General features: G+C 51.9%; 12 protein-coding genes and 1 non-coding gene across 13 annotated transcripts; 8 read left to right on the top strand and 5 right to left on the bottom strand.

Annotated features, from left to right (window-relative positions):
* Nucleotides 1-131: 131 nt before the first annotated feature.
* Nucleotides 132-503, top strand: J4E82_004920 (uncharacterized protein; the record flags this gene model as incomplete). Its single annotated transcript, XM_051731192.1, has 2 exons — nucleotides 132-219; nucleotides 295-503. The coding sequence occupies 2 exons, from the start codon at nucleotides 132-134 to the stop codon at nucleotides 501-503; spliced, it is 297 nt and encodes a 98-aa protein (XP_051589127.1).
* A 183-nt stretch (nucleotides 504-686) lies between these two features.
* On the top strand, nucleotides 687-1619 carry J4E82_004919 (uncharacterized protein; the record flags this gene model as incomplete). Its single annotated transcript, XM_051731191.1, has 3 exons — nucleotides 687-713; nucleotides 770-794; nucleotides 844-1619. The coding sequence occupies 3 exons, from the start codon at nucleotides 687-689 to the stop codon at nucleotides 1617-1619; spliced, it is 828 nt and encodes a 275-aa protein (XP_051589126.1).
* Nucleotides 1620-2297: 678 nt separating this feature from the next.
* J4E82_004918 (uncharacterized protein) lies at nucleotides 2298-3284 on the bottom strand (the record flags this gene model as incomplete). The annotated part of the gene is made up of 3 exons (XM_051731190.1): nucleotides 2298-3142; nucleotides 3199-3208; nucleotides 3258-3284. 3 exons carry the CDS (start codon nucleotides 3282-3284, stop codon nucleotides 2298-2300), a joined length of 882 nt encoding a protein of 293 aa, XP_051589125.1.
* A 350-nt stretch (nucleotides 3285-3634) lies between these two features.
* J4E82_004917 (uncharacterized protein) lies at nucleotides 3635-5132 on the top strand (the record flags this gene model as incomplete). Its single annotated transcript, XM_051731189.1, has 5 exons — nucleotides 3635-3661; nucleotides 3717-3761; nucleotides 3826-3836; nucleotides 3994-4621; nucleotides 4674-5132. The coding sequence occupies 5 exons, from the start codon at nucleotides 3635-3637 to the stop codon at nucleotides 5130-5132; spliced, it is 1170 nt and encodes a 389-aa protein (XP_051589124.1).
* Nucleotides 5133-6150: 1018 nt separating this feature from the next.
* J4E82_004916 (uncharacterized protein) lies at nucleotides 6151-7965 on the bottom strand (the record flags this gene model as incomplete). Its single annotated transcript, XM_051731188.1, has 1 exon — nucleotides 6151-7965. The coding sequence occupies one exon, from the start codon at nucleotides 7963-7965 to the stop codon at nucleotides 6151-6153; it is 1815 nt and encodes a 604-aa protein (XP_051589123.1).
* Nucleotides 7966-9348: 1383 nt separating this feature from the next.
* On the bottom strand, nucleotides 9349-11527 carry J4E82_004915 (uncharacterized protein; the record flags this gene model as incomplete). Its single annotated transcript, XM_051731187.1, has 3 exons — nucleotides 9349-9840; nucleotides 9887-11335; nucleotides 11522-11527. The coding sequence occupies 3 exons, from the start codon at nucleotides 11525-11527 to the stop codon at nucleotides 9349-9351; spliced, it is 1947 nt and encodes a 648-aa protein (XP_051589122.1).
* Nucleotides 11528-12214: 687 nt separating this feature from the next.
* On the bottom strand, nucleotides 12215-12300 carry J4E82_004914. The gene has a single exon. It is a non-coding gene; the product is annotated as a tRNA-Tyr (tRNA).
* Nucleotides 12301-12511: 211 nt separating this feature from the next.
* J4E82_004913 (uncharacterized protein) lies at nucleotides 12512-13303 on the top strand (the record flags this gene model as incomplete). Its single annotated transcript, XM_051731186.1, has 1 exon — nucleotides 12512-13303. The coding sequence occupies one exon, from the start codon at nucleotides 12512-12514 to the stop codon at nucleotides 13301-13303; it is 792 nt and encodes a 263-aa protein (XP_051589121.1).
* Nucleotides 13304-13923: 620 nt separating this feature from the next.
* On the top strand, nucleotides 13924-15640 carry J4E82_004912 (uncharacterized protein; the record flags this gene model as incomplete). Its single annotated transcript, XM_051731185.1, has 2 exons — nucleotides 13924-14193; nucleotides 14240-15640. The coding sequence occupies 2 exons, from the start codon at nucleotides 13924-13926 to the stop codon at nucleotides 15638-15640; spliced, it is 1671 nt and encodes a 556-aa protein (XP_051589120.1).
* A 76-nt stretch (nucleotides 15641-15716) lies between these two features.
* J4E82_004911 (uncharacterized protein) lies at nucleotides 15717-16440 on the bottom strand (the record flags this gene model as incomplete). The annotated part of the gene is made up of 2 exons (XM_051731184.1): nucleotides 15717-16214; nucleotides 16267-16440. 2 exons carry the CDS (start codon nucleotides 16438-16440, stop codon nucleotides 15717-15719), a joined length of 672 nt encoding a protein of 223 aa, XP_051589119.1.
* Nucleotides 16441-16743: 303 nt separating this feature from the next.
* Nucleotides 16744-18378, top strand: J4E82_004910 (uncharacterized protein; the record flags this gene model as incomplete). Its single annotated transcript, XM_051731183.1, has 1 exon — nucleotides 16744-18378. One exon carries the CDS (start codon nucleotides 16744-16746, stop codon nucleotides 18376-18378), a length of 1635 nt encoding a protein of 544 aa, XP_051589118.1.
* Nucleotides 18379-19180: 802 nt separating this feature from the next.
* On the top strand, nucleotides 19181-20878 carry J4E82_004909 (uncharacterized protein; the record flags this gene model as incomplete). The annotated part of the gene is made up of 1 exon (XM_051731182.1): nucleotides 19181-20878. One exon carries the CDS (start codon nucleotides 19181-19183, stop codon nucleotides 20876-20878), a length of 1698 nt encoding a protein of 565 aa, XP_051589117.1.
* A 1369-nt stretch (nucleotides 20879-22247) lies between these two features.
* On the top strand, nucleotides 22248-25546 carry GDH1 (glutamate dehydrogenase (NADP(+)) gdh1; the record flags this gene model as incomplete). Its single annotated transcript, XM_051731181.1, has 3 exons — nucleotides 22248-22591; nucleotides 22641-25347; nucleotides 25400-25546. 3 exons carry the CDS (start codon nucleotides 22248-22250, stop codon nucleotides 25544-25546), a joined length of 3198 nt encoding a protein of 1065 aa, XP_051589116.1.
* Nucleotides 25547-26030: the final 484 nt, after the last annotated feature.

Genomic DNA, 26030 nt, shown 5'->3' with positions numbered 1-26030 from the left:
AAGTCGATGTCGTCATGATGCTTTATATTAGTGTCGAGTAACCGTCAAAGGGCCAGATGCGATTCGATATTGTGTCTGCTGTATTGCATCTTACATCTATCCAGACAACAGCAAGCTCCGCCAATCGAACTATGCAGGCAATCCGGAACCTCTTCAAGAACGACCTCGTTCTGGTCGGCACAAACCTCACCGTAGTAGCCGGCGTTGCGACTTATCTAGGTATCACGCCATCTTTCATGTTTCCCTTCTATCGTGAAGTCGTCATCTTTCGATTCTAACATCTGGATGCTACAGGCTCTCGGGTGGAGAAGAAACTGGACCGCATGGAAGAGGAACAGGAGGCGCGCATGGACGAGATTGAAGGAACACTACGCGGTCACATCGGCTTGATTGAAGACTCGTTGGACAGGATCGAAGGCAAGCCGAATGCTGGAAAGCAAGACAAGTTGTACAACGAGAGGACAAGAGACGCGAAGGGAGGTGGTACCGGGCAGAGCAAATAAGGTGGAGCCTGGGGCTGACAAGGATCAGCTGTTAGCTTCCGTTCCTGCATACCAGCGCGAATTGTAGTTTGACCTTTGACAAAATACACGACACCATCACTTGCACGAATCACTTTGCATATTCTCTTTGTGAATAGCATAACATCGTGCCTGTTGGCAGTACATTCACGCGACTGCGCCAAAATGCCTGCGCCAGCCTCCAACAAGCGCGTCAAGGCAAGTCGACCGCTTTGATATAGCTGTACGCGCATACTGATGATGGGCAGAACAAGCGCATCAGCCGGAACCTCAGTAAGACATGACGCTGCTCATGTGCCTGGATATATACTCATTTACGCAGTAATCGGTTCCGAAGCCTGGCAGTTGCCCCCAGTAGGCCACCCCGACCGCCCCAAGGGCGTGCCAGACGACCACACCAAGCGCTGGACCGTATACGTGCGAGTACCCGACGGCGATCCTGATATCAGAGCATGGCTCAACAAAGTCTCATTCAAGATTTTCAACACATACGAAAACCCGCTGCGCATGGTCGAGAAGCCGCCGTTTGAGGTGACCGAGACAGGATGGGGAGGCTTCAACATCGACATAAGACTGCACTTCCAGCCTATCTCAGGCGAGAAGGCGCAATACCGACAACACTTCTTGCAGCTGGAAAAGTATGGTGACGACAAAATGCAAGCAGAGCAGGAACGGTCAGGTTGTGTGCGCTCCGAATTTCTCGAAGTTGTGCAGTTCAACGAGCCCACCGAAGCCCTCTTCGACGCCCTCACATCTGAAGACCAGTGGAACTACCTCATACCTGCCGGTAAGGGCGGCTCGAAGAAGGCATCGCTGGGCGCAAACGGAAGACTTAGGCGCGGCCTGCCCAATGGCGAGCGGAGCGCTCAACTGCCAGAGAAGGGAGGCGATGAAGTTCCCTTCAGTCAGGAACAAGAGCAGGCACTACAAGATTTCTTCAAGCAAAAGATGGAGGACGTGGAGAAGCAATTGGACAAAGAGGCCAAGAAGAAGGAAGAGGTAGAAGCTAAGCTTAAAGCATTACGCAGTGAGCTGGGGCACGAGGCTGCTCAGCAGGCAGCGCAGCAGGCTAGTGGAGACAGGAGCCGGCGCAGGTGAAGATATGTGGCACAAGCTCAAGATGTTGATATCCTGAGCCATGAATACCATGGATGCTACATCTCAGTTGGCATTGAACAACTGACGTGGTACAAGGGAGCGTGTTCGATAGCTGCACTCATGCGCAACGACATACGTCTGTGAGCTGCAGAACAAGATCATGGGTGGCGTCCTTCAGTCACCCTTCTCGGGCGAAAACGCCGTGCGGCTCCGAACAAAACTCGAGTTGCCGGACAATGACCAAGAAGAATCTGGAACAGCTATCTGGTGGTCCAAGTCAGGTCATAACTCGGATATAAATGCATAGATGAGGGTCAAATCCCGAGCTTCAGGCTTTGTGTCGGCTTACCACCTGTACGGTACGTTGAAGCGGCCGTGGAGTCACGACATTGTATAGTTCGTAATACGGTCATAAGCAAGTGTCTTTCTCCGAAGAGATACGAGTACAGAAAAAGAATTCTAGGCTTGGACCTTTTCCGATTAGTACCCTGTGGCATGACAGATGGATGTGATGTGTCATATGTATGAGTGTATTGGGTATCGTATCTCTGCTCGTGTCGTCCGTGACCCATCCAAGTAATTCCCGATATTTTCAAAGTCGTGAACGCCCTCAAATGCCAAATATGCCTTCCATAGCCAAAACACCTTCAATGCAAACGCAGCCACTCTTATAGTTCCTCACATGTCGGCTTCTACTTCCATGTCTTTCGGCTCCTTGGGCTCCTGCGATTCGTGGAACTGGATAGCGTCGTCGATATAGCTTAGCACAGCACCCAGACTGTCCTCGTCCTGGACATCCAGCTTGAGAAAAGAGACCATGCTGAACCCATCAATAAGCTCGGCAACAGCCTTATTCAGCTTATGGAAAGATGATCCGCTCATCAGGCTCTCGGTCGACGCTGGGTCTCTGTATTTCCTCTCTTCCTCGGGTGTTGTCTTCTTGCGCGCCGGATCATCCTCGATCAAATCTGCATCGACATCAACGAATCGTTTGAGGTCGCGCTTCGCTATCTGTCCCTTCACCAGATCCATCTTGCTCAGTATGTTGATGTGCGGCATTTCCAGCATCATCATGGCGCTCATGGCGGAGAGTGTGCCAGAGAAGAACTTGGGTCGGTCGATGACAAAGGTCGCTTCGAGGAGGTAGGCAGCGCACATGCGTATGTTAAGTGAACCCGTCATGAGATGCTTCACCAGGTTTGGTAATATCGGTACGTGGGTGTACAACTCGATCTGGCCTGGCATGTCGAACACGATGAGGTACTCCTCAGTAACCTCCTCAAGCGGGTCCGTCAGCCAATCGAGGTTTTCCATGAGGAACTCGAAGCAGTATATCAGGCCGCCGTTGGGCCCCAAGCTCATCTCTTCCATGACATCTTCCAGGCTGATCAGGTCCTTGATATCTAGATCGGGCTCGAATGCGAATTCTTCGGCGGCGGGATCCAGGTTCACGTAGAAGCATGGACGTTTGCTGTTCTGGAGGTGCTGGATGAGGGCTGTACAGAAGGTCGACTTGCCAGCGCCTTAAAGGTACGTCAATGTATGTCTCGCGAATAATTCGTAGAAGGACATTTCTCACCAGCTGGCCCCTAATCTTGTTAGTCTGCGATGATACCCGTGAAAGAGCGATTAACATACCATAACCAGGGTTCCATATTTAGACATGTTCGCGGATGGTTTCTCAGATGATGCGGCGCGTCATTCGGCTACACAAATTCAGCGAAGGGTTCTGCCCGAGGCGGTGAGATGGGGGGAGTCCGTGGGATGTGGGGAGGCCGTTTGATTGGTTTGACTGGGCTGATAGGGCCTAACAACCGTGGAGGTACCTGGGTTTGAATAGCGTGATTTTAGCTTTTTTCGAAGGGTTCGGCAATTTGAACGACGCCAAATCTGCGACGTGCATAAATCATCCACTCCCCCAAGTCGACCCCTCCTTTCCTCACCAACTTATTCTTCCGTCTATAAGAACGCCGTCGAAAGTCGTAAACTACTTCTCTTCGAAATCAACCGCCAAAATGACTGTCCCTAACGGAAACGGCAAGGTATGTCTAATGTACCCCTCCAGGATGAATTGCATCAGTCTAACACAAAATCCAGAGCACCTTCCTCTTCACCTCAGAGTCGGTTGGCGAGGGTCACCCGGTGAGTTATGACTGTACGAAATGCGTGTGAGACATACACTGACTTCGCATCTCCACAACTGTAGGATAAGATCTGGTTCGTATCTTCTTGTTCTCTTTCTCAATTGCTTTCGGAGGTCGTCTTATTCAGAGCGATAAGACACGTATATCGCTCGGTGTGATAGACGGCGTTCCCCACTTCCTGAAACCACGACTTTCTCCACCGCTGAACACGGACGCTGACTGTATTCCAGCGATCAAGTCTCGGACGCCATCCTCGATGCCTGCCTCAAGGAGGACCCCCTCTCCAAGGTCGCTTGCGAGACCGCAGCCAAGACCGGTATGATCATGGTCTTCGGTGAGATTACCACCAAGGCCCACCTCGACTACCAGAAGATCATTCGTGGTGCCATCAAGGACATCGGTTACGACTCCTCCGAGAAGGGCTTCGACTACAAGACATGCAACGTCCTCGTTGCCATTGAGCAGCAATCGCCCGACATTGCTCAGGGTCTCCACTACGAGGAGGCTCTCGAGAAGCTCGGTGCTGGTGACCAGGGTATCATGTTCGGATATGCCACCGACGAGACTCCCGAGCTCCTTCCTCTGACCGTCCTCCTCTCCCACAAGCTGAACTCGGCCATGACCAAGGCCCGCAAGGATGGTACTCTGCCATGGCTGCGACCCGACACCAAGACTCAGGTCACTGTCGAGTACGCCCACGATGGTGGTGCCGTCGTCCCTCTCCGTGTTGACACCGTCGTCGTCTCTGCCCAGCACAGCGAGGACATCACTACCGAGAAGCTCCGTGAGGAGATCAAGGAGAAGATCATCAAGCAGGTCATCCCCGAGAAGATGCTTGATGACAAGACCGTCTACCACGTAGGTTCTCCACAAACACAACATAATACGACTGTACACTGACAGATACCAGATCCAACCTTCCGGTCTTTTCATCATCGGTGGTCCCCAGGGTGACGCCGGTCTTACTGGACGTAAGATCATCGTTGACACCTACGGTGGTTGGGGTGCCCACGGTGGTGGTGCTTTCTCCGGAAAGGACTACTCCAAGGTCGACCGTTCCGCTGCCTACCTTGCGCGCTGGATCGCCAAGTCGCTCGTGAACGCCAAGCTGGCCCGCCGCGCACTCGTGCAGCTGTCATACGCTATCGGTGTCGCCGAGCCCCTCTCTCTCTTCGTTGAGACATACGGTACCTCCGACAAGTCCTCGGACGAGCTCGTCGAGATTGTCAAGAACAACTTCGACCTCCGCCCCGGTGTCATTGTCAAGGAGCTTAACCTCATCAACCCCATCTACTTCCAGACCGCTAAGAACGGTCACTTCACCAACCAGGAGTTCACCTGGGAGAAGCCCAAGGAGCTCAAGCTCTAATTTTAATGCCTTTTGCATACAGTGCGCATGAATCAACTTCATCGCACATCAAGATTTAACGACGACATGGATCGCGAATGAGAAAGATTTGCATATCTTTGGGAGGCGGGTAAAGAGCCTTTTCAACAAGTGTTTCAACGGCGTCCAAGGGCATTTTTATACCCCATGATACCAGCCCGTTCTGTATCTTCCAAAAGTTTCATTTGCAGATTTCCTTTTCATATAGAGACGGCCTAGGGCAGGCTGTAGATACAAAGAGCTTCAACAATGGGGCCGCAGTACGTTGTCAACACGTACGTGAGATATTTCGTGCGACAAGCGCGAATTGGTGGTGGCTGGGGTCGGCAGGATAATGGAGAAATCAATCAAGAACCAGTTCGACTGTGCTGGAGGATCAAACCTTCAGCGCAGTCAAGAGCGCTTCATCGACGCAACAAAATCTTTATTCCAACTGCCGTGATGCGGGATTATGCGCTACATGATAACACTGGGTCCGGGACAAGGACAATGCATCATGACGCGACTTTGGTGCGTGAATTCGTAATACCTGGGTATCCTTTTCCGCATATCGTCGGTATAAAACCAGAGCACCCCAAGATGAGCCGTTTCGGACTGCTATCGAAAGCGAGAGTCCCATGTTATCTTGCCAAGTAGGCATGTGACCTTACGACTCATGATCCACTCCGACAATCGGCCCATCCGCAGCAGACATCGCGTCGAGGACGGGACCAGAGACATGCTGTAGGAAGAGTAGTAGATATATTTATACATACAAGAAAGTAATGAAAAACATCTAAATATTGGTATTCTGATTTGATGCCCAAAAGTGAAAGAGTAGAAATGCGCTTGTCGTGGCTTATCCAAAGCCGGTATCCCGTCCATCCAACTCCTATAACCTATGCTCATGCTATGCGTAATGTCGTCTGTGCGTTCTAATGCCAAAAAGTGATAAATGACGATGACCGTTCAATCGTCCAACCATGTCTCTTCTTCCTCTCTAGTTTCAAGGTATGCCGACCTAGCCGACAACACTCCCACTGCCTACGCTACCACCAAGGTCCCAGTAATTCCTTTGTGAATTGCTACTCCTCTTGCTCTTCTTGGTGCTCTGACTAGCGCAGCTTGAGCTACTCCTCAGCTTTGTCTTGTCCTTCAAGCCACTGGCTGGAGGTGTGTAGTAAGTAGCGAAGCGACGCGACTCCCTCGAGTGAGGGGCGGACGACGTGGGGAGTCTACTATCTGACGTCGTCCGATTTACCAAAGGGTGGTGTTGGCGGATAATGGCTGCTCGGTGGGCGGAACTAAGATTGTTGTCGTTTGTAGCTGTAGAAGGGGCGCTAGCGGTACGGATGGGTTGGGGTGGGAGAACAGGTTGCGAAGAGGAGATGCTGGGTCGGCGCGACGAGAAGCGTTTCATGAGAAAGTTGAAGATCATCTTTACGTCAATTTCGCGTTCCCAGTACTCGCGCTCTCGGGCTAGGTCATCAGCGATGGTTGTGGTGGGAACGGAAGGGTTGTGGATGTGAGAGGAGGCCGTTGCTTCAGTATCGGTTTCGGTGGGCTCCTCTTCGATACCCCATAGTGATGCTTCGCTGTAGGTGTTTGAGGTTTGCGCGGGGAAGGTAGGTGCGAAGTGAGCGGAGGAAGGTGTTGTGGTAGGTTGTGAACTCGGTATCGAAGACAGGGGCTCAGATACGACTGTCGTGTTGGATATCACTGGTGTAAGACCCGCGTATTCTGGTGTTAATTGTGTTCGCTGGTATGTTGAGAAAGCTCCAGGATGCTCAGAAAGCTGATTGACTAACGATCCCAGTTCCTGGGCTACTCTTTCGAGCAGCTTTGTCTGCCAGGTATCATCGGAAAAACGGGACGCGTCGATGCCTGCGTCTTGTAGAGCCTTGTCTGCTGAGAACTCGATGGCGGGCGATCCTGGTGTGGGCGTTGCGGCCTCATCAGGTAGAGCCTCTCCAAAGATGACCGAAAGAGTGTCTTCATCCAGGCCGATAAGATCTCTGATGACCCGTCGCGTGATCCGTTGCCAGAAGGAGAGATTCTCGGTGCCTTCCTCTGAAGAGTCGCTCACATCTGACACGGATTGCGCAGTGTGTGGTTTTGTGCTCGTTGTCGCCTTTTGCGCATCAGCCCGACTCGCTCCATTGCTGACCATGCTCATTCGCCGCCTCCGCCTTGTCTCCTTCTCGATCTCTTCCAATAATGCTTTGCTTTGCTCAAGTCGCCATCTCTCGATGCGCTGTCGCTTCTCCTGCTCTGTGTTGGTCTCCTCGTGGTCATCGAGGACGGAAAGGTGCCGCTGCACGCTGGAACGTCGTCTGGGTGCTCGTCGCCGCTGTCGCTCAAACTGCCACATGTGTTCCTGCATAGTCGCGTCCGGCTTGAACTCGCCCAATCCATCATGGGTCGGTAGTACAGTATCACCGCTCTCCTGCAGCCTGCTTTGTAGTCTGCTCAACGGCGCACCATATTCAGATGGCTCATGGAAGGCGTGTAGCCCGTCGTCTAAGCTGTCTAGCTCCTCTTCTGTCCCAAGAAACGAGCCACCTTCTTCATCTTGTTCAGACTGCGCAGCAGTCTCGAGTGAGCCAAACTCGCTGGAGCGTGACAGGCCAGCTGTCCGTGGCGTTCGGTCGGTCGAGGTGGTATGTGTGCGAGTGGTAGCAGAAGGCGCACCTGGGGAGAAGAGGACCCATTCTTCTGACTGATCCAATGTTCGTACAGGCTGTAACAATGCCGTCGCGGGTTCGGTGGTGGGTTCTGGTGCATTGTAGGAGACCTGTCGGCCGGCCTGCGGTCGATGTTGCTGTATGGCCGCCATGGCGTAGTAGTCTAAGTTGGGCAGCGACGTAGGTTGTGGTAGTGGCGATAGAGGAGTCAAGTCCTCTTAGGCAAGGCGCGAGGACGTGGCACAGTTGATATATTGATAGGGTATGTTGCGAGGTAATAGGGTGGTATAAACGCGTCGCGGTAGGAGCAGTGTGTTCCTTATCGTCTTGTTGGCTTCATGCCTCGTTGCGACGTTGACCACTACCCTAGCGGTGTGAGGGGGATGGCCTACGGGCAGGTGTACCTATGATGTCCACACAGACGTCGCTAGGGACACGCTAAACGAAACAAGCCGTCTACTGCAGGCGGCGGATGATCAGTCGCAAGACCGGTAGCACAGGACGTGATTAGCCTTATCTAAAGGGGTTTGAAACACGCAGGAAACAGGAGATATGGGAGAGGCAGCAGAAATATATTGCAGCGAAGATGTGTCAGAGGCTGAATCTAGGCTGGGGCGCTGAGGTTTACATACACAATAGGGAGATGCAGGTGAAGGGACCATCCCCCATGCACGCCAGCTCGCAGCTTCCCTGATAAGATAGACTGCTTAGCCCCGCCGCATCAACCTCCCCCACCAATCGCCTACTACAGACGCTCTGAGTGATGATGAGATGAGCCAACGATGACTTATCTTGCGCCATAACACGTATGCCCTGACTCTGCGAAACCGAAGAAGGGCCTGAAACATTTTCTAGCGACGGCAACTTACCAGCTAGAAAATGATGCGCGTCTGGGAAGTTCGTCAGTGGTCACGCCATTACGCATAGTATGCGCTCATAGAGTCGCACCCCTTCACCCCTACCTCTACAAGCCCGTCAGACTGCATGCAGCAAGGCGCAACCGCATGCTATTCTCATCACCAACAGACCCTGTGCGGCTCCGTATGCAGATGCAGCCGCCGAGCTGACTGTGGCCATGAATCCCGAAGAACCTTGTGAAGCATCGTCATGTACAAAACGTAGTCCGAAAATCCGAAAATGTTGCGTCACAAACAGCTATACCCCGAATCTTGCCCTCTCCGATCATCGCCCCGATTCGGCGAGTTGCTGCCCGCTTGACTTACCCAATCGAGGAGTCCAGGTGAATGTATACCAAGCACGGCAAGGAACAACTCTTTGCAGAGTTTGATATGGAGTTGAGTTGCCCCTTGAGTCACGACGGCTACGTCAGACTCAATTTGTTTTGTGAACAGCGCCACTGATGTGCGCAAAAGATCTGTAGAATGAATAAACATATGCGCATGCTGTGCTACTTAGGTATCTCCAAACGACGCTAACCAAGTATGGTACAGATACAAGAAAACGCCGTGCAGCTATACAGTGAGTGTCAACAAAACGTCGCTATCGATAATGTCATGTTCTCGTCAATCGCATCTTCAAGACGCCGAATCATACTCGGCACCGAAGATGCGCTTCGCGTCTTCCTCGTTCATCTCCTCACCTTCGCCGACATCAGTCCACCTCTTCGTGATGCGTGATTTCTCTCCGGGTCGTCCCTTGAGCACGCACTCGCCGTTGCCTTGACAAATTTCTTGTCGCCCTAGGTTCTTGAAGCGGGGGCCTAGCGGTCCGTTAACGTAATGGTACTGGCCCAAAAAGCGGTATTGTCGAGGGTCGCTAAGTGGGTAAAACTTGTCGCCCCAGTGACCAGCAAAATAGAACCACGAGGTAGGTGCGCGCGGGTTAAGGTTGGATGCAACCAGTCGGTCAGATCGATAGTCGTACTTGTACGAGTACATGTTCATGACGGGATCCCAGAGAGGACCACGGTCAGTCACATCGTGCAGAATGCCACCGGGTAGGACGTATGGATGTACACCTGCTGTCGCGTACATGGCGTGGGTACCGGTGGCAGAGAAGCCGATGGGCTAGGCATGTTAGTTTCGCATTATAGCGCTAGGACAATAGACTCACCCTCTGTCCACTCTTCTCTACAGCGTCCCATGTGTACGCTTCACCAAAGCTATGCTCACTGAAGAACACTGCCTTAGGCTCGCCATGCTGAAATCTGACCACTGTGTGTTCCCAGTCACCGACGTGGTTGCCGAAGCGGATGTTGAACACAGCATTTCCAAGGTTGTAGCTGTAGAAGAAGAACCAGAAAGCGTCAACCACACCATCACCCTTGTCTACTACAACCAACGGGACGGGCGCATCACTTCTACCACCAACAACCTTCTTGCCAGTGAAGCTGCGGCGACTGTAACGCAGCTCTGATCTCCAATGCTTGTCATCGTTGTCATCAACAAGCTCATCGCCTTCATTTGTGTTCGAAGGGACTGGAAGTCCTGGGGCTGTGGGGTCTGGCCGGATACCGCCTCGGTCCCTAGTATCGCCATCACCTACATGCCACCAGCTAGACTTTTTGCCATCCTTGTCCTCTATAAGGTGTCCAGGAGGCCCGCTATGGTAATCGCCATCATTGTCTTCGTCGTCGTCGTCATTTCCATCACTTGGCGCATTGGGTATGTTGTAGTCCGCACCCAACCACGACGGACGGTCCTCGACATTGTCATCGCTCTGGAGATATACAAATCGTCCCCACTTGTTAAGGTCTCCAAGATTGCTGATGTTCGGGTGATCACTAGATGCTTGCAGAGGCGTGTAATTCAGATGTGGTGTGGTGTGTATCAAGTGTTCTGCCATGTCTCCTGGCCAGTACTCCTCTCCTGAGAAGAGATGAATGAGCGGCGCGTGGTCCAAAACATATTGCGGTACCTCGAGTGCCTCGTCCGGCGTGTAATCAGCGGGGATGTTCCGCGCATCGTTCCAAAAGTCATTCAAGTTCAACTTGACTTCATCCCTGTCCTCCGTTGTCTTCTGGCTGTGGGCCTTGAATGTCTGCGTAGTCCATTGTGCCTTGTTCAGGTGCGACAGGCCACACATACCGAACCAACCACAAGCCTTCCGGTCTACCCAGGACCGTGACGATGCGACCCATTCCGCCTCATCTGCGCGTTCGCTCGAGGGGGTCAAGTTTTCAAAAAGAACGTTTTGGTATAGTTGCGAGAACGAGAACAACCCAAAGAAGGTGCCCGCAGCGGCGATGGCGGGTTTCCTGCCCTTCATTTGAACGTCGTCCTCGTTCAACGAGTTGTCGAGGCCAGCGAGAGACGTGGAAGCTTCCGCAGCTGGCTCTGATGGGGAAGAATGCGCTATAGGAATGTCGATGGTGGGTAGGGTCTGGGTTTCGGAAGCGTCCTGCGCAGCGTTTGGTGATTCGGTCGGAGGATATATTGCTATCGGAGCGTACTCAGGTACATCTATTGAAGATATGGATGACGAAGGAAGCGATGACGGAAGGACCGCCTGAAGTGGGACCTGCCCTCCGCCATGTTGAAGGTATGGGACAATGGGCACTGACTGGTTAGCTTTTCATCCAAGGCTCAAACAGGCAAGGCAGGGAACGTTTGAAGCGGAGTAGGAACGACCTGAAGCCGATACTGCCGGATGGCTGACAAAAAGATGTCAGGTGTGGCAGGTGTGGCTTCGAGATCCTGCAATCGACCATGCGACGCGATGCCGGTGATGGCAAGTGTAGGTAACAACCGGCATGATCGGCAGCATGGAGGCCATCGCAAGGTCCACAAACATGTGAATTGAGCTAATGGCATATGCAAAAGTGGGGAGGGCGCGGAGGTGACGGAAAGGTCATGATGACTTGAAGTGCTATAATCTGGCCGGACATGCGCGGAAGCACACTTACTGATGCGGATAGAAGGCCGTAGCCAGCCGATTTGATACCAAAACCAGACTTGGAGGATGTGAAGCGTTCGATGTGAGCTTACGCACAATGTAACAATGGAAGAAGATGCGCGATGGAAGCTGGAATTGAGGTGGCGCGTATCTTTGGTGTTTGATGCATGTCTGATAGCTGCCGGCTGGGCGCACGTCGTCACCACTAGTTAGAGATGCAGCGGGGACCTCGGCAGCCATGCGGCTCGCAACTTGGCTTCCAGGCACGGGCTGCTGCACACCCATTATCCACACTATGGGGAGGGGTTGACTGGTCTTAGCTGTGGCTTGTTGCATGCTTCTGCCACTCTATGACGGATCTGGATTGTGGAAGTCCCCAGACAAGGGCCAGATTGGAAGCATGGGAACGAGGTCTGAGTAGCAACGCCCTTGTTGGTTGATCGCGCTATACAAAAAACAAGCATGGTAGGCTGAGCGCAATAATATCCATCCTACCATCATCTTATGGCAAAAGAGAACTCGCAACGGCCAAAAAAGATAGAACTGTCTCCCCACCATGAGTCGAACAAGGGACCTTCTGATAACAGCAGATATTACAGTCAGACGCTCTAAACCAACTGAGCTACGGGGAGAATGTTTCGTAACGAAACCGTGCTTGGTTTGGATGGAAAAATGACCAAATATGATATTTATAATCTCATTTAAATTAACGAGCTGCTACATGCTGAGGCTAGGCGCTCAAGCAAATTCGTTGTCAATTCGTACGCTTCTGTCAAGTAGCCCCACCACTGCTGACCTTGCAATCCTTCAAGCTTGCGCCAACGCACGACAAAGCCGCTAACCATGGCCAAACCCGAAGAGGATGAATGGGAGTACGAGTACGACGACAATGAGACAGAAGATTTTTATATCCCGCTCGACTTGTCCAATGTCCCCTCTGCGCAAATTCCCATGGTCTCGCAGGGTAGACCGGGTCACCCAACTTTACTCAAGAGCAGATTGCGTGCGCTGAATGCAGCGCGAGGTCAACCAGCTGAATTCGCTGCCAACAACAATAACGATGTGCAAGAGACGGCTACCATGGGAGAAGTCCAAGTCGTCGGCCTTCACACATCGAATCCACTGATCATGTATAACGGCCAGTTACTAAGTTGCCATTGGACGTCGACCATCGGAACCGACATGTTTTTCGTGAAGCCAGATGCGAACGCTTCGACTCAATCACAGGTCCTGCGGTCTCTGCCATCAGTCGACTTGTTGGCTCTGGGATCCGCAAAGCTGGTAGCAAAGGTTGGACGTCTGCGACCGCGCGATGATCTTGTCGACAACGCTGGCGATGCAGAACAGGCGACTGAGGTCACGCATACTCCAGGCGATGACCAGAACGCTGCGAGGAACATCCCGACCACTGCGAACACTCAGACTGCTACAAGTAACCAGGGCTCATCCGCGTCCTCGAGCTTTCTCGCCAGGCTGAATGAAGCCAAAGCAAAGAGAGGGGAGAAGTCGCGCTTGGTAATCGCGAAAACGTCAGAAGGCTCGCATCTGGTGGCGGAGAAGGCAGTGATAGGCTCTGCTGGTGCAGATTCTGGCACGTCGAAAACACATGATGACTCGCCCATGGGTGGCACATGAGGTGCATGGGAAAGCAGAGGCCAAAAGAAGTAGGACCACTGTATGCTCCTTCATACGAACGAGTAGTGGCGCAACCTTGAACATGGACAGGAGCATGAAAATTCGAGGCCCGATGACTGCAGATGTTTCGACACAAAATGCAGAGCATGGTAGGAGAGAGCGTTACGATGGAGTCTCTGTAACGAAGTTGCGCCACCACTGTATCAAAGAGAAAAAACAAACTTCCTCTTTAAGAGTACTCCTTCCTACTACACAAGAGCATACAGAGAGCTATATAGATATAGATTAAAAGCCTAGAAGACTACAATACTGTTAATCTTAATAAGTTTTCTTATTAGAAGATAATGTAGGCTGCAGGGTAAAGCTTGTTATGTCTTTACCTGTTCGGTTTTTCCCTCGTATACGGTGCCACCATGTATGGCATGAGCCTTCCACGCCATCACCAGTGCGCCTACCACATAGGAAGACGTTTGGGGGTATCTTTGTTCCAGATCGCACATGGCAATTCCTTCTGACGCGGGCTCTATGCACTCGATCGTCTCTTACATCAACCTATGATATTTTACTTGACTTCCCTTGTCTCTTACTTTCTGCACACAATCCACCTCTACCTATTTCCGATGCAGCGACCACCAGGCAAGCTCAGTATCCGCATAATTCCAGAACAGCCTGTGGACACTTCCGACACGCAGTCTCTCTCCTTACATTGGCTGTTTGGCAAAAACGGTGGATACGTGACCCGCCTCAAGGAGGATTACCGGCAAGATACCCCGAATGAATTATTCACATCTGCGAAAGCTGAGGCACGAATCATAAGAGAGATTGCGGATTGGCTGCAGTCGCAAGAATGCGATGAATTCTGGACGCCCAGAGCACGGCAGCCTCGTCGAGTGAGCTACTTGTGTAATCGACTTGTCTTTGTCCTGACATGCACAGGCGCTTCCTACTGCTACCCAGCTACTCCGACAGTTAGAAAACCACGAATTCCTGCCAGCTACCTCTTCAAGCAAGACGACTGCTTTTGAAACTCTCGTCCGCGTCATTGCTTTGCAATTACTAGCAGCTTCCTATACTCACCTACCCCCTTCGAGCGCAAATCACATTCCTTTATTCCAGCAGCGCAAAGAGACGAGATTCATTACAGCTCTACGATCTCATTCTCATTACCGCTTCTCTCCAGCCGCGGGTCATCAAGCCCGCCCACCTTCTGAAACGGATTCATGGCCCGACCTTTACGCTGGGCCATCGAACGAAGAGAAGTTAGCACAGCATGTCAGTCAGAAACGCAAATCACGCAAGCAAAGCAGCGATTGTGTTCCACAATTTGCGGCAAGCGGGTGGACAGACGGACCACCAGCCATTGTCGTACGCGAGGACTCACGAGGCTCCTTATCAAGAGAGAGCTCTAGCTCATCGTCGGAGCCTGGGTTCTTCTCACGACTCATATGTCAGGCAGCAGTGCCAAAGAACTATCGTCGTAAGCACAACACCATGTTTCTGAACCGAGCCCGAATTTCTTCGAAGAAAAAGAGGCAAAAGCAGTTGCGCTTTGAACGCACGCATGAAAATCGCTCTGAGCGTCAAGACATCAGTTCCCAGCCAGTTCAACGTATACCCTCAGTACATCGTCTCCGGCATACCCAGTCGGCTCCGCGAATCGAATTCGAGACGGAAGAGGCAACACCTGTCGAAAGTCCACAAGACGGAAAGCGTCACGGCTCAGACCCGTCCATAGGAACCCTACTCAACTACTCTTTTGAAATACCTGAAACACATCGTACATCTGTTACACCAAATGCAAGTTGGTGTCCAGGGTCTTCTGGGGAAGGTATGATGAGGGCTTGCGGACGAGGCGACCTTATCGCTCCTCAGGAATATTTCGACGATATACCAGACACGCCAGAGTTTGAACGCCACCAGCAATCTCAATGGAAGATACCCCTTTGGCGACACAGATACACTGGCCCCGTATCACCGCCCTCTACTGTCTCATCCTCCCAGTCAGCCGTGTCGAGTCTGATCACATCAGCTGTTGACTACTTTACAGAAGTATACACCGACAAGCACATCACCCATCAGACTGACAACTGTGACATCGCTGCAGAAGAACATAGCGATGCTGGTCCAGAACTTGAAGATGACCCAAGGCTGCGAAAGATGTTGGGTGGTATAGTGACCACGCCCTGCGAGGATGAATCAAGTGATAGTGACATGGAGAGAAACAAGAAAAGGAAGGGTATCAAAGAATCAGAGGCCACAGCTTGCGAGCTTGCAGAACGTTTCCGAGGTGAAACAGGAGACGGGATCGACCATTCAATGGCCAAAGTGACTTGGTGATACTACATATATGTTACAGAAGAACTGATGGTATGCGCGAAGCTGGCTTATCTAGATACTCTGCTCCTATGCGAGACTACCTAGGAAGCTTTGCTTCAGCAGCAGTTCTGTACATCCTGTAAATATAAGTCGACCGCAATCCCAGGACAGGATTGTCAAAGTCATTCTCCCTCTTCTCGTGTAGCTTGAAACCAACTTTCTCCAAGACATTCTGACTAGATGCCAGCTCGGTATCGGTATGTGCCTCTGCATAGTCGTATCTCGGCGCAAGCCTGTTCCTGATGATCCTGTCATCGCCTTCTACATGCTCATCCTTTGTATTTCCATTGTGTGCGGCTCGTCCGAGGACTTCCGGCATGTAATTTGCCAAGTCGCGTCCCGAGTAATGCTCAAAGAACAATGGCATAAATGCGCGCAACGCTTCGGTAGCATACCCATGGCCCCAGTACGAGGCATTGAACATGTAGCCGATCTCTGGGGCGCGGACTGCTCCGATCAGTCCGATGACATCGGGGCCTTCGTGTGGCGCTAGGAGGACGATTGCGAAGTTCCAGTTCCCTTCAACCTGGTGGCACTGCTGATGGTTAGTATATGTACAATTGTAATTGACGGGACGATATGCTTACACCTTGTATCCATGCTTTCGCACCCTCAAGATCATCCGAAGGGAGAATAGAAGTATGCATCATAACCTCCGGATGCTTCCGCATCAACAATATATCCTCTGCATCTTCGAGGCGCAACGGTCGCAACAGCAGCCGTTCGGTCCTCGCAAACAAATTCGGGTCAACCACCACCATCGTCTCCAGCGTGCGGAATGAGAATTGAAATTCGAGCCATTGTTAGTCGTGTGTTGTGCGCTGATTAAGACTCACATCGTGTCGTGTCGTGTGTCATCAAGCTGGAGCAAGGCCTGAGCTGTACCTCGCAGGAGAACAAACACGCTTAACCGTTCTCAGACACCGACAGCTCCCGTTCCACGACCACAGCTGTTCAAACACACCGCATCCACAACGTCACAACCAATCAAGATGCCGTCCTGAACTTAATTTACATCATTTCCAAAGCTTCCTCGTCATTTCCGGTCAGACCCAGGCTTTACCATGTCGAATTCAATACTTTCCGCTTCCGCGAAGGGAGCCACCTTTCTCATCCTACTGCAGGTGGCTTCTCGGGCGCTGACGTTTGCCGTCAACCAGGTTCTGTTGAGGTTCCTATCACCAGAGTTATTGGGCGTCTCAGCTCAACTTGAGCTCTTTTCCATCTCCGTGTTGTATTTTGCGCGCGAGAGTCTGCGTGTGGCTTTACAACGTCAGGCACAAGGAACGCAGGCAGTCGTCAACCTTTCATATTTGGCTGTCCTGTTCGGCACGCCTCTGGCGTATCTTCTCGCGCTACTATGGCTGCGATCCGATACGCCGCATGTTCCGTACTTTGTGGAAGCGTTGCTTGTGTATTGTCTGGCCACCTTCTTGGAATTGCTCAGCGAGCCGGCATTTTCGGCTGTACAGCAGAAGCTGCTCTACAAGGTTCGAGCATCGGCTGAGAGCTCTGCTACTTTGCTGCGCTGCATCGGTACATGTGGCTCAGCGATCTTGGCTAGTCGAGCTGGTCTAGACATCGGAGTCTTGCCATTCGCCATCGGACAGTTGGCGTACGCCTTGGCTTTGCTCATCATGTATTCGTACAAAACGTGGCCTGTTGCGAAGAACGATGGCTTTTCGCTGTTCCCGGAAAGAGTTCCATCAACTCAGGAGAGTCCGACTTTGATAAACTACTTCTCGGCTCCTCTTTTGCGACTGACTGCGTCTCTTAGTCTGCAATCGGCTCTGAAGTATGTTCTCACCCAGGGGGACTCTCTTCTTATAACAACATTGGCATCTCTCGCAGATCAAGGCGCCTATGCGCTTGCCTCGAACTATGGAGGTTTGATCGCACGCATGCTTTTCCAGCCCATCGAAGAAAGTAGCAGGAACATGTTTGCAAAACTATGCGCCAATGTAGGATCGTCGCCTGGAACAGAGAAGAAAGATCCGAAGAAGTTAAACGAACAAAAGGACAACCTTGCGCAAGCTTCTAGAGTCTTGAGTACCATACTTCGTCTTTATGGAATCATCTCCTTGTTTGCAGTCACACTGGGACCTGAACTGGCTCCTGTGCTCCTTTCCATCGTCGCAGGGCAAAAGTGGTCTGCGACCTCGGCTTCAAAGGTGCTGTCAACGTACTGCTACTACATACCTTTCCTCGCTATCAACGGAGTGACTGAGGCTTTTGTAGCCGCGGTGGCCACCAACAAAGAGCTATATGCACAGTCCGTTTCCATGGGCATCTTCTTTGCACTCTTCGCAGGCAGTGCATGGTTCTTTATCGGGAAGCTTGAGATGGGAGGCAACGGCGTGGTGCTTGCAAATACAGTCAACATGGGTCTGCGTATCGTCTGGAATACCTGGTTCATCAGGAGGTTCTTTTCGAGAAACGGCTCCGAGTTCAATGTACTTGAGACGCTGCCATCCCTTACCGCAGTGGCACCCGCTGCCATCATACCTACATTGATGCGAACAAAACCTGCGATTGGATTTGTTGGAAGGTTCGGCGTCCTTGGAGACCTAATTAGCATGGGTGCAGTGGCCGGTATCTACGTTCTGCATGTTCTTTTCTTCGAGCGGCAGTTTCTTGTTGACTGCTATGGTATGCTTCGGCCATCGCGTTCTGCTCAGCAATCGAAGAAACCGAATTGAACGAACATGCTAAGAGTCGAGTGCTTTGTAGGGCTCATAGAAGGGCAACACTCGCTTTTAGTTTGAATGATACCTACTACAGGCTTTCAGCCCTTCCCAGCTAGCCGTACGCCCTTCTGCCATGCACAACAGGTAGTCAATCCCATCTCCTCCGTGTTGTATCTGTACTTTCAGTTGTGATTGGTTCAATCAGGTTTGTTGCTGACAACAGCCTTTTTGGCGTTCGCTCGATATCTACCAAGTTTCCCTTCCCCCAAACTGACCGCGATTCGCGAATCACTACAGCAGCGATACCTTCCACCACGTTGCTTAGCGACTACAGAGCAGGACCGATCTCGCGATCTATTCCTTCACAGACACTTCCGCCTTCGTCACGGCCGCGGGCGTTGAAGGTTCCTTCCCAGGTTCATGGTCATCACCTTATATGATTGGTCGGGCTGCTAGTGCCGAAGTTTTCCTTCGTGCAAGCAGTGGGACACCCCGCTACGTCACCACGAACACAGGAAGTTTACCCCAGAAAACACTGCGCATCACCGGACACTGTCGCTACAACCTCTCAAGTAATCTGGGGGTAATAGAAACTACGTTCCGAAACCTGGGGGTAATCAATATCACTCTTGCATAAAGCGGGAACACCAAAAACGCCGCTACGAGTTTCCTGGGGGTAAGAGAAACTAAGCCTCGAACTGGAACCCCATCAATCACGCCATCGAAATTCTACGGCTCGCACCGTCTCTTCCGCTTACTTCTTGGCTGACATCTGGAGCACCAATAGCAAATCTGGGGAACCTGCGCTACCAAAATGGTCACGACAGACGAGTCAAGACACCTCCATGGGTTGGTTGACATGGGCAGTAATGGCATCCGCTTCTCAATCACCGAACTAACGCCAGGGACACAAAGAATTTTGCCGACTGTGTATCTGGATCGGGCAGCTATTTCATTGTATGACGCTCAATACGAAAATGGCCAAGTCGTGCCGATTCCAGACGCTACGATCAAGCAAGTGGTCAAATCTCTGTTGCGTTTCAAAGCGACGTGTGAAGACTTCGGCGTACCTGAGAAGCAGATTCGCATTGTAGCTACGGAAGCTACCAGAAAAGCTAGCAATTCTGAGGACTTTCAAAATACGATCAAGGATGCTACTGGCTGGACCGTTCAACTTTTGTCGAAAGAGATGGAAGGCCGGGTCGGAGCGTTCGGTGTAGCAAGCTCATATCATAGGCCAACGGGGCTCATGATGGACCTAGGTGGAGGCTCTACGCAGATCAACTGGATGTCTAGTCGGGTCGGTTACGATGAAATTGAAATGTGCGAGAAAGGAAGTGCAAGCCTCCCGTACGGTGCTGCTGCCCTCATCAAGAGGCTTGAAGAAGCAGGCTCTCCCGACAGCGATGCTTTCAAGACGTTCGAAAGTCAAGTTCTCATGGACCTCAAAGCTGCAGTTCAAGACATAAAGATACCACAGCATCTGCTTGATCGTTCACATTCACCCGAAGGCCTTTCACTCTATCTGTCTGGTGGTGGCTTTCGTGGCTGGGGCTTCGTACTCATGTCGGAGCATGCAATTCAACCATATCCCATACCTATCATTAACGGGTTCCGTACCACCAAGGATGCATTCCATGATACGCTGGCTATACAAGCTGCCGTTCAAAAAGAGGATACTCCTGAAATCTTCCGTGTATCGGCTCGCAGAGCAAGTCAGGTTCCAGCAGTAGCTTTCCTGGTGAATTGCTTGTCTAAAGCACTACCGAGTATCAAGGACGTATACTTCTGTCAAGGAGGTGTAAGAGAAGGCATGTATTTCGCGGAGATGGACCCAGCAAACTGGTCGGACTGGCCCTTAGTGGCTGCCACAAGATCGTATGCCAAGCCGTCGAGCCATGAGTTTGTGGAAGTTTTGCAAAGAGCCAGTATGTCTATGCCAACACCGTCGCACCAAGAATTGTTCAGCATCGGTATGACGAGAGCATTCGCCTATACTATGTTTGCACACATGGCTCAAGTCAAGGATCTGCGAGCTGGATCTGCGCTTCGAAGCACTACCACCGGATTGTTTTCCGCCGCACATGGTTTGAGTCACGAAGACCGCGCGATACTTGCCATCTTTCTCTGCGAGCGCTATGGCGGTTACAATTCAATAAGTCCTACGGAGCAGGACTTCTACCGCCGAATGCTGCAACTCGTGCCAGAACACTTGCAATGGTGGTGCATGTATACTGGTCGCGTTGCTGCAGTTTTGGCCAGCATATATCCTGCGGGTGTGGTTCGGGAGAAGAGAGTGGAACTGACTTCTCAATGGACGACGACAAAGAAAGGAAACGAGAAGTTGTGCGTAGACTTCAAGTTTAGTAAGGAACCGGATGAACTTGACGAAGGGCTCAATGCAGCACTGAGAAAGGTGGAAAAGGCGGGAAAGAAGAAGAACTGGATAGGAGGACACGGATACAAAGTGCTTTTGACGATCAATGGCAAGGAATACAGTGAGGATGATTAAGGGGCAGCCTTTGTGCTTTCGGCTCTCCGACAGAGTCGTGATGGCATAGTCTAGATTCTAGCTTCGCACGAGAATAGAACCTTAATTGTTCAGCACAGTGGCGAAGATCGTGAAATCCAGGCCTTTGTAATCGCCGGTGGCACAGCAGCTGACACGGGGAAGCATCGTGACACGGTGGGCGGTGTATAATGACGGCTTCACTGGTCGTGCAATGGCCATGGCTCGGAAGCGACGGGGCATCGTGACCTGCGGCGGGCTGGATGACTCCCCGCCTCATCACCGACCAGCAGCAAATATGGTGCAATGGATCCTGTAATGACCGGACGGGGACCACGTGCAGCACGCAATCCAGTACCAAGGGGCCACGTACAGTCATGGAAACCGTTTGGAGACTCCGCCAAGGATCGTGAGTTCTGCAGGACGCGTAGTGGGGAGTATGGTATTGAGACACTACTGCAACAGCTGCAGCTCATGCAGGCAAGGCTAGGCTTTCTCGGCATCACTGGGGAAAACTCTGATGCGGCTTTTTTGCAGGTCATGTTCTTTCGAGTACTGAAGCACCGGCTTGGGGGCCCCGTTCTAATTACGTGAAGTCTGGGTGGTACGGTGCAGCGCTAGCGGGCTTACCCATGCACCTCCGCAAATTCGGCTTGCGGCGGGCCAGTTCAGGTACGCCGCCGCCGAGCATCCAACGACCATGAGACGAGACGAGAAGGGTTATAAAGGTAACGGGGTCCGCTCTTGCTGCTGGGTTGGAAGGTACTCTCATCGGCTGCAAGCCTCATTCTCCTGTACTCTATCATCTTATCTTGTTATCATCCACATCCAGGGTTACTGTTTCACCGTCAGGTACCTGGAAGATTGTAGCGTTGTACCGACATACTTCGCTGTCACTCACATCCTGACTGGCATCGGACGTGTTAAACGGGTATACGGGCTACTGCAAGATCTGCCTGTACACAATTTGCTCTCCCGATTCCGCAGACCCATCAAACAAAGAGCGGTGGATCATCTGTCCAATTGCCTCTACTATCCTTATCCGAAGCGGTGATCGACGGCTGCGGCTCGTTGGTTGTACTAGAAGGTAAGCTAACGTTCCTGCATCATAGCATTTTACGAGGCCCGAAATAGCGGTGCATCTGACATTCTTCGTATATCTGTATCGAACGGCCGACTAATTATAAGTTTGTAGGCTTGGTTTCGACTGCCCCTCTATTCAACGCCCCACTATCGCGCGATCGACCAAACTCGTTGCGCTTTCTTACCACGCCTGACGCGTCTCACTAAGCACGCATTTCTACCAGGCTTCGTCTCAATCGCTATACAGCACCTTTTTGGACGACTCACAGTTCAATTGCACACGCCCAGCATGGCTTCCACACCAGTTGACGCCGCAAATGGCCACCCAGCTCAGCACAAGCAGCTCGAGCAGCTCCTTCACACCCCAGACCGCCGCCCTTCACCTCTTCCCACACATCTGAGCGCACCAGGCTCAGGAAGCTCAACGCCGCGAATGATCCCCCAGGAGGGATCGGGCGGTTCCGGCTATGTTGCTCCTGTATTCGAGGGAAAGGCACAGCAGATGGAGGCCGTCATGGACGGCGTCGAGGAGAAGGGTTTCATGCCCCCAGAGCTCGTAGAATCAGAAACCAAGTGGTTCTACAACGAGCTGGGCATTGACGACATGTACTTTGCTACCGAGACGGTAGATGCGTAAGCACGGCTGCAATTCCTACGGCGACTGCGCTAACAAACGTTACAGAATCATCAGCCACATCCACTCGCTCTACGCCGCAAAGGTCGCCGCATATGCCAGAGACGACAAACGTCTTGAGATCAGGCTCGACAAGGAAGCCGCCGACCACGCCGTTTACATCGATACCAGCAGGCCCGGTGTGAGCGTCATCGACGGCCCTCAATACGAGCAACGTTTGGGCAAGAAGTACCTGGCTGTATCCAAGCCTGGTCTGGCATACCGTGTAGAGAGCTTCCGCTCCGAGAGCCCGCTGCCAGGAAGCGAAGACCAGCAATTGCGATGCTATTTCGTCTACCAATGCGACTTTGTCGACCCCAACCCCAGCGAGACGGAGACCGACATCGAGAAGATTGGTGACAAGCGTTTCCTGCAGAAGGCGACCAAGAACACCAAGGAGGTTTACCAACAAATTCTCCAGGTCGCTGTAGAGCGGACGGGCCCGGTCATTGACCATTTCGATATCGAAGGCTCAAGAGACAAGCGTCTCGTCGTCGGTTTCAAGCGCGGAAGTGCATTGGGTCTTTTCAGTGCCTTGAGCGATCTGTACCATTACTATGGTCTGACCACCTCGCGAAAGTACGTCGAGCAGTTCTCCAACGGCTACACCGTCATGTCCCTCTACTTGCGCCCGCTTCCAGGAGCTGCCGGTGCCAAGCACCCACCAATCGAAGCCTCAATCCACCAGATCACCAAGGAGGTTTCTCTGCTCTACTGTCTTCCACAAAATAAGTTCCAGACGCTTTTCGCTACGAGCAGACTGAGTTTACAAGAGACCATCTATGCACACTGCGTGTGGGTCTTCATTACTCACTTCCTCAACCGACTGGGAAGCGAGTACACTGCCTTATCGGCAATTCTGGACCCAGAAAACAGCGTACATGCCGAGCTGCTTTCCAAGCTGAAGCGCCGACTTCGTGCCGAGACCTTTACCGCTGACTACATCTACGAGATCATCATGACTTACCCAGAACTCGTCCACACCTTGTATCTTCCATTCGCGAAGACACACTACGTCCAGACCAGGGGCCAAGAGGACGACTTCCTGCCGACACTGAGTTATCTCCGTCTCCAGGTTGACAAGGTTCAGACAGACGCGGAGTTGACCGATACCATCAACAAGGCTGTTGCCAACGATCACCATGAGATGGTCATGACCGCCTTCCGTGTCTTCAATCAGTCGGTACTGAAGACGAACTTCTATACTCCTACCAAGGTCGCCATCAGCTTCCGTCTGAACCCCACCTTCCTCCCATCCACAGAGTACCCTCAGCCGTTGTACGGAATGTTCCTTGTCATCGGTTCTGAGTTCCGTGGTTTCCATCTCCGCTTCCGTGACATTGCTCGTGGAGGTATCCGCATCGTCAAATCTAGGAGTCAGGAGGCCTACTCTATCAACGCGCGCTCCATGTTTGATGAGAACTACAACCTTGCAAACACACAGCAACGTAAGAACAAGGATATTCCGGAAGGTGGTTCCAAGGGTGTCGTGCTCCTTGACTTCAAACACCAGGATAAGGCCCGGGGCGCTTTTGAGAAGTACATTGACAGTATCCTCGATCTACTCCTGCCCCCTACCAGTCCTGGTATCAAGGATCCTATCGTCGATCTCCACGGCAAGGAAGAAATTCTCTTCATGGGTCCTGATGAGAACACTGCTGATCTTGTCGACTGGGCCACTGAGCATGCACGCACTCGTGGCGCCCCATGGTGGAAGTCATTCTTCACCGGAAAGAGCCCCAAGTTGGGTGGTATCCCTCACGACCGATACGGCATGACGACATTGTCTGTCCGTGAGTATGTTTTGGGTATCTACCGCAAGCTTAACCTCGACCCCAGCAAGGTTCGCAAGCTGCAGACAGGTGGTCCTGACGGTGATCTTGGTTCGAACGAGATCCTGCTCAGCAACGAGAAGTACGTTGCAATCGTTGATGGTTCCGGTGTCTTGGTCGACAACAATGGTATCAACCACGAGGAGCTTGTGCGCCTAGCCAAGGAGCGTAAGATGATCAACCACTTTGACGCTTCGAAGCTTTCACCAGAAGGCTACCGTATTTTGGTTGATGACACCAACAAGCGACTGCCAAACGGAGACCTTGTCTACAACGGTACAACCTTCCGAAACACTTTCCATCTCCGCAGTGACATGCACTACGACTCCTTCGTCCCTTGTGGTGGTCGACCTGAGTCTATCGATCTGTCAACTGCCAACAAGCTCATTGTTGATGGCAAATCGGTAATCCCATACATTGTGGAAGGTGCTAACCTCTTCATCACCCAAGACGCCAAGCTCCGTCTCGAGAAGGCCGGTTGCATTCTATACAAGGATGCTTCAGCCAACAAGGGTGGTGTTACTTCTTCCTCGCTTGAGGTCCTCGCATCGCTGGCATTCGACGACGAGAGCTTCCTCAAGCACATGTGTGTTGGTGAAGATGGCCAGGCTCCGGAGTTCTACAACAACTACGTTCGCCAAGTGCAAAAGACAATCCAGAACAATGCACGTCTTGAGTTTGAGGCCATCTGGAGGGAACACCAGAACACTGGTCAGCCTCGCAGCGTCCTCAGTGACACACTCAGTAACGCGATCACGAAGCTGGACGAGGAACTTCAGAACACCGAGCTGTGGCACAATGTTGAGTTCAGGGAGTCGATCCTCAAGGAGGCGCTGCCAAATATCTTGCTTGAGAAGATTGGTCTAGACAAGATCATTAAGAGGGTAAGTCATAATCAATACCGAGCAAATGAAGCATGGACTAACCAATATGCAGGTACCGGACAACTATCTTCGTGCCATCTTCGGAAGCTACCTCGCCAGTCGCTTCGTTTACGAATACGGTGTATCGGCCAGTCAATTCGCTTTCTTCGACTTCATGAACAAGCGTATGGCGAAGGGTAGTAAATCAGCTGCGCACTAGGAGGCTTTCATGAGGATTAAGCATGAGCGTCAAGGCTCAAAAGGCGTTATGGAATGGATTCAAAAGTTACCTCAGGAGGGTCAGTGATATTCTCCGACCATGGACATGGACGGCGCTTAGGGGATCCCATCGTGTGGGTGCTGAGACGGGCGGCTATTTTGGCTGTACCAACGAACGATAGATGAATACGATTTATTCAATTCATGGTTATGCTATGAGGATACTCAAACATTCATCCGCGCCTGTGATTAGCTGAGTTCTTGTGGTTGTCAGAAAGGATCCCGATAACGTGGTAGGGCCGCAGAGAGCGGTGAATTGCGAAGGAGGCACACAACTTGAGTAGCAAAGGATGCAGAGCTGAGTAGGCTATTCCAAAACGAAACAGCCCGATCGGGAAGCTTGATCCTCGAAATAACATGATGTGTTCTAGCGGATCTCTCATTGGCTCAGCTGACCTTGCCATGTGTTGTTGTGATGAGACACG

The sequence above is a fragment of the Alternaria postmessia genome, assembly GCF_024291825.1.
Source record: "Alternaria postmessia strain BMP 2775 chromosome Unknown scaffold_24, whole genome shotgun sequence".
NCBI lineage: Eukaryota > Fungi > Ascomycota > Dothideomycetes > Pleosporales > Pleosporaceae > Alternaria > Alternaria postmessia.
This window is presented reverse-complemented; position numbering and strand designations above follow the sequence as displayed.